At 40.8% G+C, this 17,083-nt stretch overlaps 1 protein-coding gene across 4 annotated transcripts in view; it reads left to right on the forward strand.

Moving 5' to 3' along the window:
- COMMD1 (copper metabolism domain containing 1) overlaps window positions 1-17,083 on the forward strand; it is a 77,434-nt gene that overhangs the window by 20,793 nt on the left and 39,558 nt on the right. For 3 of the 4 annotated variants that reach the window (XM_030490791.1, XM_030490792.1, XM_030490793.1), the window contains one exon: window positions 2,502-2,783. In XM_030490791.1, the coding sequence (XP_030346651.1) occupies window positions 2,502-2,783 (282 nt within the window). Of the gene's footprint in view, window positions 1-2,053; window positions 2,322-2,501; window positions 2,784-17,083 lie in introns of those variants that run through there. The other variant, XM_030490794.1, reaches the window with a different exon arrangement.

Here is a 17,083-nt window from a genome sequence, read left to right on the forward strand (position 1 = left end):
TACCTGGTTATTTGATCCAGTGAATCTGCATTAACAAAGATCAGATGTTTCTCTGTGACACCTTTGCTTCGTTCAGTGCAGAGGATGCAGTTTATGATCTCAGTTCCTGCACAGGAATAAAACAGAAGGCAATTTTCTGCACAGCTGAACTGAGAAGAAAGTCTGCATCTCAACTTGATCTTGATCTTGACAGGGCTTACATAAGGTGCTTGGGTCTGCAGCTCTATTGCCCCCTCATTCACATAAGTCAACACAAATGGTGTGCATAAGTGATAGTTGGTGTCACACAACACCCAAACAGATCTCCACATAGATGTAGTGATATGAAAATATTAAACCAGAAATATTCCACACTGCTGTAATAGACAGTCCTGTTCATGTAAGAAGTGGATGTAGGAAAGGACCGTGAGTCTAAACAGCTTTTCTTTTGAAAATGAAAAGTGCTTTTTTAATTTACAGTATAACTAGATATTACAGGATAATTTCTTCTGAAGTTAAATATCTTCATGATAAAAGCAAGCAATATACATAGATAGTGTGAATGCCCTATAGAAAAGACAGTGGTTCACTAGACATCTCAAATTTTGTAATAAATAGGCAGATGCTGCTATTAAGCTGGAGCCCTGATACAGCTGAGTGGTTACTTCTAGTGTGGATTGCCATTCCTTTTCTTGATCACGTGACAGATGGCAGCTAATCCATCGTGAGGGTGAGGGAAGGCAGCATGTCCCTCTTAAAACAAAACACTACAAGAGCTCCAGGAGAAAGATCTTATACACTGGATGATTAAAGGCTGTTTAAAAAACTGTTGTAAATCAGTTGTTTGTTGGGGTTTTTTTTGGGGGGGTGGTGGTGTTTCTGGTTTGCTCTTCTCTTGGAAACAAGCAAAACCCTCTAAGTAGGGAGGATGTGGTGGTGTATCTGCTGAAGGTTGAGCACATCGCGGTGTTGGCTTTACTCCCTTCCGAACGGCAAACCTGCTGCTGTTCTCTGTCATTTGCGTGATACGTAAAGCTCTTTGTTTTGGGCTAGTTCTTGTGTGTAGGGTTCTTTTCCTACCTGCCATTTTATTTCAGGCCATTCCTAATGTGACTAAGATCCCGTACTTTGACATCTGTCTGGTCTAGAGGAAGGTGGCAAAGCCTGCCGGTAGCTCATCCCCATGACAGTTTCAGTTCATCACCGATGAAGCAGCAGGTCTCACACCCTTGGCAAGCTCAGAGAGCACTAACCTCTTGGTTTTCAGCTAAGTGATACCCAATTTTGTAGACAAGCAATGTGAAGCAGTGTGCATCCAGCCAAAAGCCACACGGTGTCACCTGCTTGGTTAACAAGAGCGAGATCATTATTTCCCTGAGCGCATGGAGTACAGCAGTAGGGATGCCATGTCAAGGAAAATTAAATCAAGGCAAATCCCAAAGATTGCAGTGTTGGCTGCAATTCGCCTTGCTGTGCTCCAGATCAGCACCTGCTTGGAGCTGTCATGTTTATTTAGGATAAGATGCATCCATTTTGTGTGAGAATGAAGCAAAAGTGTCTGCTTGAAACTACAATGAGGAAACTTAGCCACAGTTTCCTCTCTCCACCTCCTGTCTTCCCTTCCCTTCACAGCCATATTTAGCAACCACTGCCAGTTAGGCAATGCAAATTTAAGGCTGTAGGAGTATCAGCTTTGCAAAAAGCTGATACTCCTACAAGGTGGAAAAACTGGGTATCTATTAAAAAAAGGGTTTGGCAAGAATAATTTCTGTTGTTATGCAGGGAGGAGGAATAAATGACCCCTTCCACTCCCTTGCAAAACACAAATTTAGCCCAACAGAGTCCACTGACCCTTCGGAAGAAGCTGCAGGCGTGTTTTTAGGGATTGCTCCATGCACACAGACACTCAACCTTGGAAGACTCACATTCTTGCTGCTGCAGCCATCACATTGCAGTGGCCAGTGCTGCAGACCTTGCTTTACTAGTGCAGCATTTACCAGTTTTGCTTCCTTGTCTGCAGTGGGGAGGTGGCAGATGAAGCTATGGATGATGCAATGAGTTGGGATGTCTCCTCACTTGTTTCAGCTTTGGCCAGGGACATGCTGTGTTTGCCCCAAGTTTCCTGTTTAGTAGGCCATCAGAACAGCAGTATCGTGCCTGAGTCAGTGTTCCCAGTAGGGACCAGTTGGGTATGCTTAGGGCATACTGGAGGAGAGGGCCAGACAGACAGTGAGAAGCCTCCTGTACCAATACTGCATTCCCAAAGGTGCTCCTAGTTTCCTCGTCGCTGTTGCCACTCCATTATCCTCCCTCTCGCTGGGGACAGGAATCTGGGATGAGTGGTAGGCACTTACAAACTGAGTTTTAATGAAAGTTGTCAGGTTTCTATAACCCAGATCTGTTTGCACTATCCTTTTAAAATCCAATGTTTGTAAAACCCTAAAGATGTGACCTTTTGGTAGACTGTTAAAGAGTATTTTTGAGCCAGCTTTTCCCTTTTACTCCTCTTATTTTCCCTACAGTCAATTGCTTCAGCAGACATGGATTTGAATCAGCTGGAGGCTTTTCTCACTGCCCAAACCAAAAAACAAGGTGGCATCACATCAGACCAAGCTGCAGTCATTGCAAAATTTTGGAAGAACCACCGAATGAAGATCCACGAGAGCCTGATCGATCAGAGCCGTTGGGATAACGTCCTGAAAAACATGAACTGGCGAGTGGATCTGAAGTCACAGTCGAGACACATTGATCAGATAAACACTCCTGTTGCAATAGTTGAAATGGAACTGGGAAAAATTGGGCAGGTAAGCTTTCTGTTGCAAAATACATAAACCTGATTTAGCTATGTATGTACTGAGACATTTTACCTATTGCTGAATTCTCTACATCCAAATCAAATCAGTGTATTTTTCACCACCAGGCCTTTAATGTACTTGAACTGGTGGTCCGTCTTTGGATACAAAGATACATTCTGGCTGGTGAATGCAATTTGGGTTGTTTTTATATCTCCATATATGTATGGAGATATAAAAATATAGAGGTATAAAGCTCTCTTCACGTTAAGCTTGAAAAATCTGAGGATGCAGAAATAAAACATAAAATCAGCCATACTAGTAATTATATTTGTATTCCATTGTCGTGATGTAGACACCAAGACATCCATGTATTGCAAAGTCCATTAGTCTTTGTTTGTTTGTTTTATTTTTCTAACCAAATCCTAAAATCAGATAGTATCTGCAAAGTAGAAGCTGAAAAAGAATAAAGTTCACAGATTATGATGATCAAGAATTCCCTACATTTTAGGACAAATGAGGGGAAAGACTCCTTTATTTTACGTAACACCTATTTTCGTGTAACATCTTTATTACCAGTCACACACTATGCAATCTGGTCTCAGGCAATCTGGCCTGAGAAAAAGATACAGGTCTATCAGTGCTGAACGCTGCATTTCCTTTTAATCTTTGGCATTCATAGGAATGTATAACTAAAGGCACGGCTTCCCATCTTCAATCTTTCTGTCTTTTTCTGACAGGAAATGTGTTTCAGTTTGTTATCTTTTTTTCTCTGCAATGTGTTAGCGCATCTTAAAACCTCATTTCTTAGCAGCAGCTACTGCAGATCATACCATGAGCTAATTTGGGGGTTTGGATGTTAATAGTTAACATTTAGCAAGTTGCCTTGGATTTTATAATATTTTAGTATCTTCTAGCAGAAGAGTGCCCAGATTATGTATACCTAAAATATGTATGTGTGTGTATGCACACACATGCCTGGAATACACCTATGCTGACTGAATGATTTAATTGAAACTGTGTGGCTATACCATGGCCAGAATGAATGTGCAAGTAAATTGGGATTCTACAGAGTCAGTATATATTGTTGAAGTTATTCTGTTTATCTACTTTTCCCCTTAGTCTTTGAAAGCTTATCCTTCCTAAGTGCTGACCCTCTGCCTTCCACTTGTGTATCTCTGCAGTGACCAATACAATAATGGTGTGTGGGTTTAGTTTTCTTCTTTCCTAGCATCAAAAAAGTGGAGATTTCTCCTCTTGAGATTGGAAACAATTGTATTCTATTAGTAACAAATGGAAAAAGTTAAGAAAAAAAAGGTTACAGGAGTACAATTGAATTAGTCCATCAGTGAGCAAATGGCAAAAATACCCATGTTCATTTAAGAAAAAATACAAAACCTAAACTCAGAACCACTGTTGTATTTCATAAGGGAATTATGTAGCTCATGACTCTTGTTTTGAAATTGTTTTTTCCCCAGTAACGGATTATTGCGGTAACATCAATCAGCAAGTACATTTGTATTTCTTCCACCCTGTGCAGCATGAGAAAGGGGATGTGAACTTGAAGGAAGAATACACATTTCAGAGATGCTGTCATTCCTTTTACCAGAGTCCCACAACAGAAGGAAATTAATTATTTTAGCAACGCAGCTTCGTATTTCAAAGGGAAGCAGTTGTGTGAATGTGCTTTTTTGAACTGCCACCAGACATAACTTTTGCCTCCGCTGCTGAAGACAGTAGTGAGCTGTCGGCAAGTGTCTGATGCTTGGTGCAACTAAGGGTATTAGACTGGTACTTCCAGAAATAATCACAGAGTAATTAGAATTGTCACCACTTGAGTCAAAATTGGCATTTATTTTACGGAGCTGTGGTTTCACATGGTCTTTAGCTTTGGATTAAATAGGTTCTCTGCTGAAAAGCTTTTGGTTGAGGCGGTCCACATCAGGCTGCATGCTCCTGTGACGGGCTGAGTTTTGGCAACCCTGGAACTGAAATGGCAGCAAGTGGGTTGCCAGAACAGTTCATCAAGCCTCTTCCCACGTGTTTGAGGACCTCCTGGAAAGGTGGTCACAGAGACTACTATTGGAGGTTGAACAAGTTGTTCTTGCACACTGGATCCAGTCCATAAACTTAAAACCATCACGTTTTCTAGCCTCTATATGTATTTTTACTTTATTGTTAACACATTTATATCAGTTCTAAATATCAAGTTTTGTAGCACATCACATACACGTATGCTGGTATCTTTCTGAAACTTCACAAAGAGAATGTCTTTTCTAAAAGGTTGTCAGTCACAGGTGTGATTTGGTGAATAGTGAAGGTCTGGATTTGCAGAAGAAAGCTGGCTGATGATTCAGGAGTAAATTATTTAGAACAGATTGTTTTCATTTGGACACTTGATAACAGGGGAGTATACAAATGCATCGATGTGTAATGAATTGACATTAATATTTCATGTTTCAACAGAAGCAAAGAAATACTCTGTAGAAAATGTGCCTTTCCAGAATTTAAAGTCGCTCTGATTCTTCTCTGTGTCTCTGGGCTGGATTTAGATCTCCGCCTAGCAGAAGGCAAGACAGTGTGGTGGAGTGTCTGCTCCTTCAGCTTCAGTAAATGACCTTGCTTTCTGCTTGCCATCTCTGAATTTTAATCAGGCAATTCTTTCATGATGGAAAGACTGTATGTGTAAGACCTGATATGGCTAGAAATGGGGAATTTGAAGTGACTGGTTCATAAATGCCACTAGACCAAGTTTACATGGATTTTGTTACATTTCACAAATGTTTTCTAATGGAAGAGAGGTGTTTCTGGGTTTGAGAATCCATTACAACTTGCATGCATTACTTCTTACTAGTCTTGGCATTACTAATAATAGAAAAAAAGAGAACCTTTTCTTCTAAGTGCTCTTAAAAACACTTCTGATGAGGAACATTCGGAAATACTGGTGCTCCAAACTTTAGAAAGTTTGGTTCAGGATGTATAATTTGCATCTTGAACTCTGATTCTTCAATAAAGATTTTACAGTGACATTTAAAGTTTCCTTTATGCTGGTGATGTAGTCTCTAAACATCTTGGTTAAAGGCAGATGAACACACTAGCCATGAAGGACTCGGCTTTGAAAGCCCATTTTCTTTAACAATATGGCTAAAAATAAATTCCTAAAGCAGTTGCACTTTAGCCTGCGTTTGCCTTCATCTGTTCATGATATTCACCGCTTATCACTGCCAGTTCATTCTTTCCTTTTGAACAGCCCATCTTTTCCTTGGCGCAGTGGTTTTATCCTCCTGCATCTCTATACCTTGCTGGCTTTCTCTTTAAACATCTATAGCTCCCTGCCCCCTTCTTTATGTCTTTGTTCTCCCTCTCTGAGTATTGCTGTAAAGCTCTTTTGGCATGAAATTTCAACTGGACGCAAATCTGCTGCGAGGGACAGCGGCATGAGCTGCAGTCGCCCTTCTCATGCCCTTCCTGCCCTGCTGCACCAACCCTGGCCCATATGGTGAGCGGTCACTGCTGCGCAATGTGAGGTTACCTGCAGATTTCTGTCACAGATTTATGTCTGACCTTGTCATTAATAGAAAATGAGTGCGTTGATTTTCCACTGTGGTTTGGCATTAAGGTATTTAAACTTGGTTTATGGACTTTGTGATGTTATTTTCCTTATGAGATGTGTCCCTCCCATGGGGCTATGTTCTTCCCACTAGTATTGTGGGCTGATTTGCCATTAAGTTTTACTTTCTTGCAGCATTATATATGTTTTGCAATTTAGTATCTGAGACTGATCAAATGTTACAGATTAGCTGAGTATTTGCTGTTGGCTTTTATGCTTAAACTTATTTAAAGAATGGGTATTTCCACGCGTATTTCTTTTCATTGTTTAAAATACTGTTAATCCATGTAATAGCACTTTTATTGGAGTTTTGTGGGATGTTAAGCGTGTTATATGAGCAAAGAGTATTTTCTGCCCTAATTTAACTTCAAGTCTGAGATTGTACTGCAGGATTCTTCCCAAAAGACCTGCAGAAATTGCATCAGGATTATGAATTGGAGGGGTTTTCTGAAATTTCATCAACTTTTAGTTTGTATGACTACGAAGATTTTACTCTTTTAGTGTTCTGGGAAGGAGTGAAGTAGATCTTAAAGAAAACTAAGTTTCTGACTTATTAATTACGTATATTCTAACCAAATCTAGGTGAAATCCGTATCAGCCGTGCTATAAACAAATGCAAAGTTGAATTCACACACGTAGACAAATACTAAAATAGAACATGCTTTCACAGTAAAATAGTAAAAGAATATTATTATTATTTAGCTTCTGTAAATCTCATTACCTTGCTAGCATTACAGATTGAATGCTGCTGAGCATCTCTTGGTGTTTGTCACATTTTTGTAAGCACAGGTCTCTTGGCTGTGGTTGTCTCCAGCAGTAGCTTTCACCAAGGGAGGAAGGTCAGATCAAGAAAACGTCATGAGTAAACTCATGCTATAGAGAGGAAGGATTATGGCTGCACTTGCTTTTGACTCTGTGTGACTGTAGGTCAGGGTGCTTCAGAGCTTTCTCTTAAAATAACGTCAGATAATGGACTTCCTGTCCTTTTTATGTAGGATCTATTCTGAAAAGACATATCGCCTTTTGTACAATATAGGTATGAGCAAAGCAATGCTCTGGGAGATGAATAGCAGTTCTAGGTACCCGAACCAAAATAAGGGCAGCCTGGCCTGAGAAGGGGGAGGAAAAACAACCACTAAACTGTTTCTCCTTTCCAGCCTTAATCCACTTTAATCTGTGTAGTTATTAACATTATCAGAAATGTTGTTCTGGTCAAAAATGGAAAAACATGGGTATTTAGAAGGAGAATTGATCAACCTAACTGCAACAGGCTTAATACTTTTAAATGATTAAAAATATAAAACCCGTTAAGTAGAAGTTAGTGGAAAAAAATCACCTTTGTGGCCAAGCCGAATGTCATCACTTGAGCTTTTTGTTCACCTTGGAAATTTATGAGCTGGAGGGAACAGTTACATAAGGCAGTACAGTGCAAAAGCAAATAAAAACCAGAGGGCAGAGGGTCATTCAGCACAGAGAAAACTGGAACACAGCTGACTGACTTAACTCAGTTATTTTCTTAATCCCCTGCATGGCACCCTCTGCAGTCCTTTGCTTTGACAGTTCAATTTTTGTCACCTTCTCCTGAAAGCAAAGTGAGATTTGGGGAACAAGAAGAGAATTTTGTTGTTTGTGGCTGTTGGGATTTTTAAGTGTTATATGTTATGGAGATAAGAGCATTAAACTGAGATATCAAATAACTGTCTTAGTGAATTGTCACTTTTCCTTTGAATGTATATGACAATATTTTTTCATTAGTACCTCCTCTATCCATCCTACATGAAGCAAGGATATTGTACAGTTAGTGGTACTAACAGTTTACATCCTTGTTTATTTGTGCCATGTATACACACATAGGGGTGTGCAGGTGCGTGCACACACACATTCCTTGTCAACTGTTTTTACTCTGGAACTGGATTTGCTGAAGTAGTTTAATAGAGTAATTTAAGTGAGACAGATATTTTTCTGATTGTAGCTGAGCTCAGGGTATTATGGGGAGAATTCTGGATGAACTGAAGGTGAGCTGTACGAAGATAGATGTTGTAATGGTGCATATTTGCTGCCTTTCATCTGCCTAAATTCAGATTCAGACCTGGACTCTTGTATTTTTTTACCTTCTCAGAAAATACATTGAGGTGTGTACTATGGCAGGGAACTTGCCATCTGTTACGTGTCCCATATGATCAACAAATGTTTTGCAATCTAACATCTATCTGGCATTCTTATAGAGCAATAAAATGTTGCTTAGCTTTGGTGAAACACCCTTCAGAGCCATGTCTTGCAGCCTTTGAGTACAGATTATGATGAGGCTGGGACAGGGGCAGCTGGGTTCAACAGACCTGTCTGTTGAAAATTGTTTCCAGTAAATGCATTTCATCACTCAGCTACACCTTTTTCTGGAACTGGCGCTACACATTTACAGTCAGAAGAACTTGTTCTTTATTGTCCTTATCATCCTTATGCCTGTCTACTTATAGCTTTTCTGGAAGGAGAATCAGCTCCTTTGCCCCCAGAAGTGGTTGGTATGCTTTTGGAACCAACCCATAGGTAACAAGCCTCGATCCTTGTCCTGGCTCTCCTACTAAAAGAATTTCTATAATTTTTCAACCTTTTCTTTGCCATTACTGCTGGGGTAGGTTACTCTGAAAGTTTGTGGTTGTGCATGCTTTTAGATCTTCAAGACTCAAGCTGGATGAAGTCGCTGCAGTCAGATGTACAGGCAGGGTCTCTGCCACAGCAGATCTGAGCATTTATCCCACAGGCTTTCAGGTGGAACAGATGGCTTCATGCTCCTTGTTTAATTCAGCCGCTGTGTGCATTTCAGTTCCTTCTCTATTCACTGAACCTCACGTGGAAGATTGAGCTAAGAGCGTGTTTCTGTTGCTTTTGTACTTTGTGCTTTAGTTCTGTCTGAATGCGTGAACTTCTGGGTCAGGAAATCAGAGTTTGGTTTCAGGAGAGGGAGAGCATTTGTTTGGGAGCTGTGACACCAGTGAGGGGAGCAAAAAAAGCTGGCAGCATTTAAAGAGAACACGTTGGAGAGGCTGGATGCAAAGATGGCTGATGGGCTTCAGTAACCTCCACAGCTCTGGCTCTGTTCTCTAATAAGAAAGTTATTCTGTGTCACTAATGACCTTAGAGGATGGTTACGAGTTTCTTGTGGTTTCTCATCGCTTTTCATTAACTGGGTAATTCAGAGATGCTAAATTGCACATGCCCCATCACCAAAGGAATTGCTCAGTTTGAGGCAGGGTGGCAGAGCGGTTTCAGCCTGACACTCACACTACTGCTGTGGTATAAATAATCACAATGACACCACTGTCGGTGCAATCCCCCATCACCATGGACTTGGAATTGTATAGAAACTGACTGCAAATATGCAAATAAAAGCATTGCATTTGCACAAAATTCCACGTGCAGATGGCACCATTTGGCTGCATGACGTTGCTCTTAAACTAGCCTAGTCAGGGCTTCTGCCTTCTTCAGAGCATGTGGCCTGGCCTGGGTTGCTGCCAGAGGGTAGAGGAGCAGCTCTGCGTTTCCCACATCTATCAAGCATCTAGAGATTCAACCTTGCTGCTGCAAAACCAGGCTTTAATTGAGGTGAAATGTAGTGTAAGGGTTGGATAGATACAGCTTAATGTATGAAGTGGAAGGTCTTTCGAGATTTGCAGAAGGTGAGATGAAAAAACTGAAATGGGAAACGTGGACTAAAAAATACCACCATTTCTCATTTTAGTAATGCCAAGCCTGGGCCAGGAGATAGAGGGGACCACGCTTGGCCAACGTGATTGATTCCTGGTTTATTAAAAAGCAACTTTGAATGCAGAGAGTGGGTCTGTTTGCTGCCGTGTTGCCAATTGTTGAGGACCCAGAGAGAGCATTTGCTGATGTAAGGCCCCCTGGGATCAGTAGGAGTTAGTGAATTCTTTCGGAACTGCCCACCTTTTGTAAACCAGCAGTGTGCAGTTTGGGTGTGAAAGTGAATATATTCTGTTTTCTGAATTAATTCCTCTTGGGATAAATATATTCTTTGAACTACAGTTGCCCTGAGAGGCCTTCAAGGAAGTGGGACATGGTTGAATGACTAAAAATGGCAATCTCGGCTGGTTTCTTTTTAACAAAAGTCAAAAGTTTTGTGAGATTCTCAAATAAAACATTCTAAAAAGGGGGAACATTTGTGCTGGAAAGCCTGTATACAGCAAATCAAAGCAACTGGTCTCTGCATCTTACCTCCAGTGTTGCTGGCCATCTGTGTTCTTCGGAGGACTTGGATGTCAACATTAGCAAGTAATTTGTTCTTAGAAAACTCAGAGGAAAAAAAGGAGTTGTTGTGAACGTAAGTGCCCACTGCATTGGTTGACAAAGCATCTTGTTTATACAGGCCTAGCCTGGCCAAACACATTTAAAGTTGTTTTGCCAGTTGGCCAGCCTGCCCGCTCTTTTGACACTATGCCACATTGCTGCTGAAAAACATTCTGGAGATCCTTCCAGGTTTGTCACAGTCTCTCTTGAGGTCCCCAAATATTAGTGTTCGGGGTGTAAATAAGAACAGGTTCTTAATCTACTTTAATTAGGAAGAGCTACTACAGGAGAAGGTATCAGAGGATAGAAAATTGGAAAGCGGGCATGTCATCAGGGAAAAATGCTTGTAACTTACACTCTTCCTTGCTGCTTAATCTTTTAGATTCTCTTTACTTTGTCTTATATATATATATATATATATATACATACATACACTCTTCGTAAAGCTGGACTCCAGTTTTGGCTGTGCAAGAATTGATTCAACAAAAAACCCCAACAGAGTCCACAGTAACAAGGCAAAATCACTGCAAACTGTACCATTAAACTTGCATGTTTCTCTGCACGTATTAGTTTTCTGAGGGAAGAGTGAACCTGTGTCATTTGTTTTGAGCAGCTTGTATGTTATCTGCCAGCAGCTTTGTTTTTTCACCTTTCTTCACGACTTGAATTCCCACGTGGTGAACAGTTCTATTAATACATTAGGCAGCAGAAGGCATGGGCAACAGGAGAATGCAATTCGTAGGCAGTTCTCAGTGTAATCTTTTTATTGAGGAAATATTTCTCTTGTAATTTCTAGCAAGCTGTGGCTTTCTCTCCTTCTAGTGCTTCTACTCATGTGTCTCATCCTAGTTAAAAATGAAAAAAAAAACCAAAACCCAAAACATCACTCTTTTTCCTTCCTTTTCTTCTTATACTTCCATTTACAAAATCTCTAACTGAGGGATTTCACTGGTAGCAGCTGGAATTTGCTGGTGTACAAAGCTGTCCTTGGCAGTCAGTAACTGAGCGTTAATGCTGGGATATTATGAGCTCCCTGCATGGAAATGTAGTCAATCAATGTGTGAGATGCTTGGAATACCATCTCTGTGTTTGTATAAAAGCAAGCTCTCATTCCTGCTGCTATCACTTTATACTACGAGCAGTGGTACCTAGGGACTTCTAGATGCCAGCAAAGAAATTCTGGGTGAGGCTTATGCCGCTTCCTAAGGGAGTGAATTAAAATTGTAAGAAACAAGGCTCTTTTAGAAGATATCAACCTCCATGTCATGTAGGTCAGGCTTTCAGCAGATGACTAGTGGAATTTTGCACTGAAGAAGCTCAAACATTTCATCTCCATTTGCAGGTTTACTTTCCTCCATATTAAATAGATCTGCCTTACAGGTGCACCTCAATACACTGGCCTTTGCTTCATCTTGTGAAAAATATAGGCTAAAAGGAAGGCAGTAAATAGAACTGCCACGGAAAAATCACATGTGCATTTTAGATGGTAATTTCAAGTAACATGTCTTTTTCTCGTAGTGACGTGGACTTAAAGAGTTCCAGACCTTTGTTACTTGTTCTCGCCATTGCACTACCCTGGTAGTTACACATTTACAGAGTTGAGAGTGGCTGACTGAGTCCAAATGAATTTTTTTTGTTGCTCTCTCTCCACCCTTTTTATTTTTTTCCCCAAATTATTTTTAGTCTGGACCCCTTTGTTGAAGGGACGGGATAGGGGCAAAATTGAGCAAAAGAAATTGAGAACTCGGCCAAAAAAGTGCTCATTTAAACATACATGTTCAAAGGATCACTCATTTTAAGCCTGAGCTAGTGGTCTCTTGAACATGAGAAGTAAAGCAGCTTTCCTTGAATGCCAAGGATGACCTCTCTGAAGTGCCAGCTTTTCCTCAAAGCATGGAGGAGGAATAGAAAATGAGAGACACGGCTGTTGGATAAGTTTGGTGTTGTAAACTTAATCTGGAGAAGTGTGGAAAAGGTATCTGATTTGGAAATGATTTAAAATGGTATCTGGAGGTGGAAACCTGCTAAGATTGCAAGAACAGAGGAATCTTGATATTTTAGCAGCGTTAGTATTCTTTGTTTCTAGAAAATGTCTCAGCTACATACATTCATGACATCATTAATGAGAAACATGATTGAAATACTTGTCTTGTTACTTGACTGGTTATTTTCTCCAGTGTTAGGTGGGAAATATGGCAAGCTGAATCACAGATTTGGCTGAGTTGCCTAGAGTGATGCTGGAAACAGGAAGGAGTAGAGCTGAACAGCAAGCAAGTCCTGACTTAGTCACAGCTTTAACAATGAAACCGGTTTATTGTTTGGAGTTTGGGGTTGTGTGGGTTTCAGGGGTTTTTTTCATTCAATAGTTAGAATAAGTTGATTGCTGTCAACAATTTCATTGTCAAAATAGTTTTTTTCCTATTGCCTTGTGTGCCTCTGTTCCATTCTTTTTTCTTTTTGCTTGTTTTGAATATACTTACTTGAGGTAGTGTGTTGAAGGATAAGTTTCCCTGCTTTTCTCTGAAAGGAGATGGTTGGGAGGAGATCACTGGCAGTGCTTTTGGTTAAGATATCACTGTCCTATTTACTGCTTTAAAAGTTGAGGAACTGACTACTTTGAACATAATTCCAAGAGCAAGTCCTCCTCATTTAGAAAGAGATTCTAGCTTACAAAAGATACAAAACAACCCTTTGATTAAGAAACCTCTCCAAGCTGTAATTTTGCATAGACCTTGACACAAGGGGTTTTTTTCTGTCCTCCTTTCAAACTGTCATTTGCAAAACTCCACAAAGCTAATCAGACATGCAAATCTGCAATATATTTTTAGTTCAACTCGCTGATGTGTATTCATTGATATGTTATTAAGACAGGAAAAGCAGAATTTAAATTGCATATGCTTAACTTTGTTAATAAATGCTTGAAATGTAGTCCCACTTTTAAAAGTAACATACAAGTGATGCCACTTTTTCAGGGTTTTTTTCCTTTTAAGTTACAAAGAGGGTAAAAAGCCTCTTGTTTTAAGCACAAAAGTAAGTTTCTAGTGCTTTTTACCCCAACCCTGCGCAACTAAAGGACTCCTGTGCTGAGTTTTAGTCCTCCTTGTACACATCATCACATTCCTAGTGATTTAATTGTAATAAATTGTGCCAATGGACACCTAGTGAAGGTTATGTCATTGTATTTGAGTTCCCAAACTGTATTAGGTAGAGTTAGATAGCCAGATACAAGATGGAAAGAACAGTTTCCTTGTGTTCCAATGTGGCTAAGCTCCACCAGTGCAAATCAGGGACATGCTTGCCCTATATTTAGTTTGTGGTGGCCTAACCAAATGAGATACTCGCAAATTACTACTGGAATTAGAATAAATTCTCTGACAGCTTCTGAACCTTCATTGAGCATTCAAAGCTGCTATAATATCTATTTCTTTAAACGTCTGAAGAGATACTTCAATGCTTACAGGCAATAAACTTTTCAGTCAATTGATTCCATTTTTGTTGAATCACTCTCAAAAGTGGAGCTGTGCTTAGGAACTATTAAAAAATGTTCATTCTTCCATTTAACCTGTAAATATGCCACAGGACTTGAGAAAATGAGTTTGATAATGGTTTTTGGGGTTTTTTTTAAGACTTCAGCCTGGAAGGCAGCATCTTAAAAGAACTCATCATTGAGGAGAGTCTCTACTGTATCCTGTTACGCTGGCCCAACTTATCGGGTCTGAAGTAATGAGGCATGACAGATGATGAGTCCAGTGCATCATGTTCAGAACAAATAACCCCGTTCAGAAAATTACATTTCTGCTCTAAGCAGTCATTTTGGGTTATTTGCAGCTAATTTTGAAACTGCCTGCTTTTATGGAAATGGAGCACTCGCGTTTCCCAGTAAATATCAACCATGATGCTCAGAGACGGCTGTAGAGTGCAACTGTCTGGGTAAAAGCTGAAGTCTGATCAAACTTAATTAGACTGGAACCTGTTCCTGCCTGGAAATAATCTTGTTTATACGTGAGAACAAACACGACACTTGACAGAATTGGCTTATGTGGTACCAACTGCTGTAAGGACATGGAAAAGAGCTGTCAATTCATGTCTTCTTTGTTGCTGAAGGTGCAGACACTGGCAACAGTATCTTCCTGTATTGTTTCTCTTCTTACTGGCCCTTTCCACTAGAAAAGATACTGATTGAATCCAGTCAACTTCTGTGACTAGTAGAACATGCTTTTTTTCATTGCCATTTCTGTCCTGTGGTGTTTTTGCTGCCATCATTGGAGTTTGAGCAATGAGCCATGTCTGCATCCAGTTGGTCACCCGGAGCTCACTGGAGGGCATGTGGAGAAACCCTGGCTGTTTGAGGGAGTGGTAAATCTGGCTCAATTTAGGTGTCTGCCTTGGACTATTCCCTCAAAGAATCTGATTCCATGGACTCCAAAGGAAAGCAAGCATTATTAGCTGAGCATTAGGGGCCTGAAGTTTGGTGAGATGGATCCCACCCTTTGGCTGAACTCTGTACTGATTAATGATGGCTTAACAACCACTCTTCTCAGATGAAGGATATGAATAAAACCTTGTTGCTTAGTCGAGCTCAGAGCAGATAAGGCAAACTATCTCAGCCTTTGTTTTCTAGGAAGCAAAAACAGAAGAGAAAGGCAGCTTGTCCACTTATATTGGGGGAAGAGTAGACAAATGAATACCATTAAACTGTCAGCCAAAGAAGTGTGGGCTGCTGGATGAGAGAGACCTGCATTTGCGTTGAATCTAAACTCCTGGGGTAAAATTAACGCAAGATGTAAGTGAAAGGATGAAGAAACCATCTTTAAATGTCTGTTTCATTTTTTTAAAGTCATAGTAAGCAAGCATTAAGTTTGCAGAACAGAAGTACTTACATGTTTAAACATGCCAAATGCTATGTGACAGTTAACAGCTCCGAAATATCATCGTGGTATGGATGTGATGTGTGACCGAGCGTCTTTGGGTCATAACACTTTCCTCTGCAAACACGCTTGAGTCAAGCTTAGGGGATGCTAAAGCAGAAGAAGCAGAAGAAACACAATACCCCCAACTGAGAGCGAGGATTTGAAAGACAGTGGACAAACCGATCAGTTTCAAGGGCTTGAAGCTTCTCTCTTGGGGGCAGGGAGAGGCTTGTTTTTCCAGGCACAGAGCTTGGAGATCCAGAAGACTTGCTAACCCCTGAAGGAGACTGTTCCCCAGAGCTGCTGGAGGAGAGCTTAGCTGGAGGGACTTGGAGGGTTGGATGGTGCTGCCACATCCCAGTGGTCTTGGGGTTGTCTGGGGAATGTTGGCTTGCCATGATCCTCGTGCAGAAGCTATGTGGTAAGAAAATTGCCTTTAGCTAATCTTTTTATTCTAAACCATTGACTTTTGCTCTGCACAGGCAGTACTTTATTTCAAAGAGCATTGGATGTTTCTTTTCTTAGTCATTGCTTTTTGGAAGAGGATTTTTGGAAGGGGTTGTCAGAGGTGTGATGTGCTCCAAGCCTGCAACACAACCTCATTCCTTCTACCACTTCTGGTGTGTTTCTTGCTCCCCTGCTTGCATGACAACATGCAGACCTCTCCACAAGCTCTTGTGGCTCCCGGGAGGGATTTCAACTCATACCTTTCTCTTGGGGCTGAAAACCAAGTGCCAGGCCAGATGGCTGAGTACTGTAAGCACTTTAACATGCAAATGGTGGGAGAAATTTGCTGTTGACCAGGAACTTGCACGACTTTAAATGCTGGCTGTGCTCTGGGTCAGCCTGGCTCATGATTTCCCATCCTAAGAAGTGACAGCAGTGTCCAAGAACCCTCCCTCCCTTCGGAGGACAGGGCTTTCTCCTTCAGGCAGGGAGTTGTCACCAGGGCTCTCCCGTTGTTGTCTCACTGCCTTCCCCATTTGGCATCATTCCCTGCTTGAGCACGGCTCCTCTCCCCCCTCCTTTCTTCTATGCCCTTTGCTTGGCTCTGGTTGTGTGTTTGTTTTCTCTCCCACACTGTCTCTGTTTCATTTGCTGCCCAGAATAATAAGGGGCTTGTTGAAAGGGTGCTGCGAAGTAATTTGTCTTCTTCGTTCATTCCGTATTTATTTAACATTAGTTTTCAGCCTGCCTTGAATACGAAATTACAAATTTCTTCATGGTTTATTTTAATAGTATTTATTATTTTGGAGGCTTCTATGCAAGCCCTATTACTGCCATAAAAATCTCATAAATAAATAGTTATCATCAGTTATGATGGTATTATAATTCCTGTATCCATTCCAAGGATACAATCTGAGGGCAGAGAACATAAATGCGAGGATTTCCACTAATTCTGCTGCCCAGTTTGAAAAACCTTAACCCTGAGTTCCCAGAGTGCTGAGCTATGGTGGTAAAGCCAGTGTATGTTTCTGATTGAATACCCA

The sequence above is a fragment of the Strigops habroptila genome, chromosome 6, assembly GCF_004027225.2.
Source record: "Strigops habroptila isolate Jane chromosome 6, bStrHab1.2.pri, whole genome shotgun sequence".
In the NCBI taxonomy this organism is placed as follows: Eukaryota; Metazoa; Chordata; class Aves; order Psittaciformes; family Psittacidae; genus Strigops; species Strigops habroptila.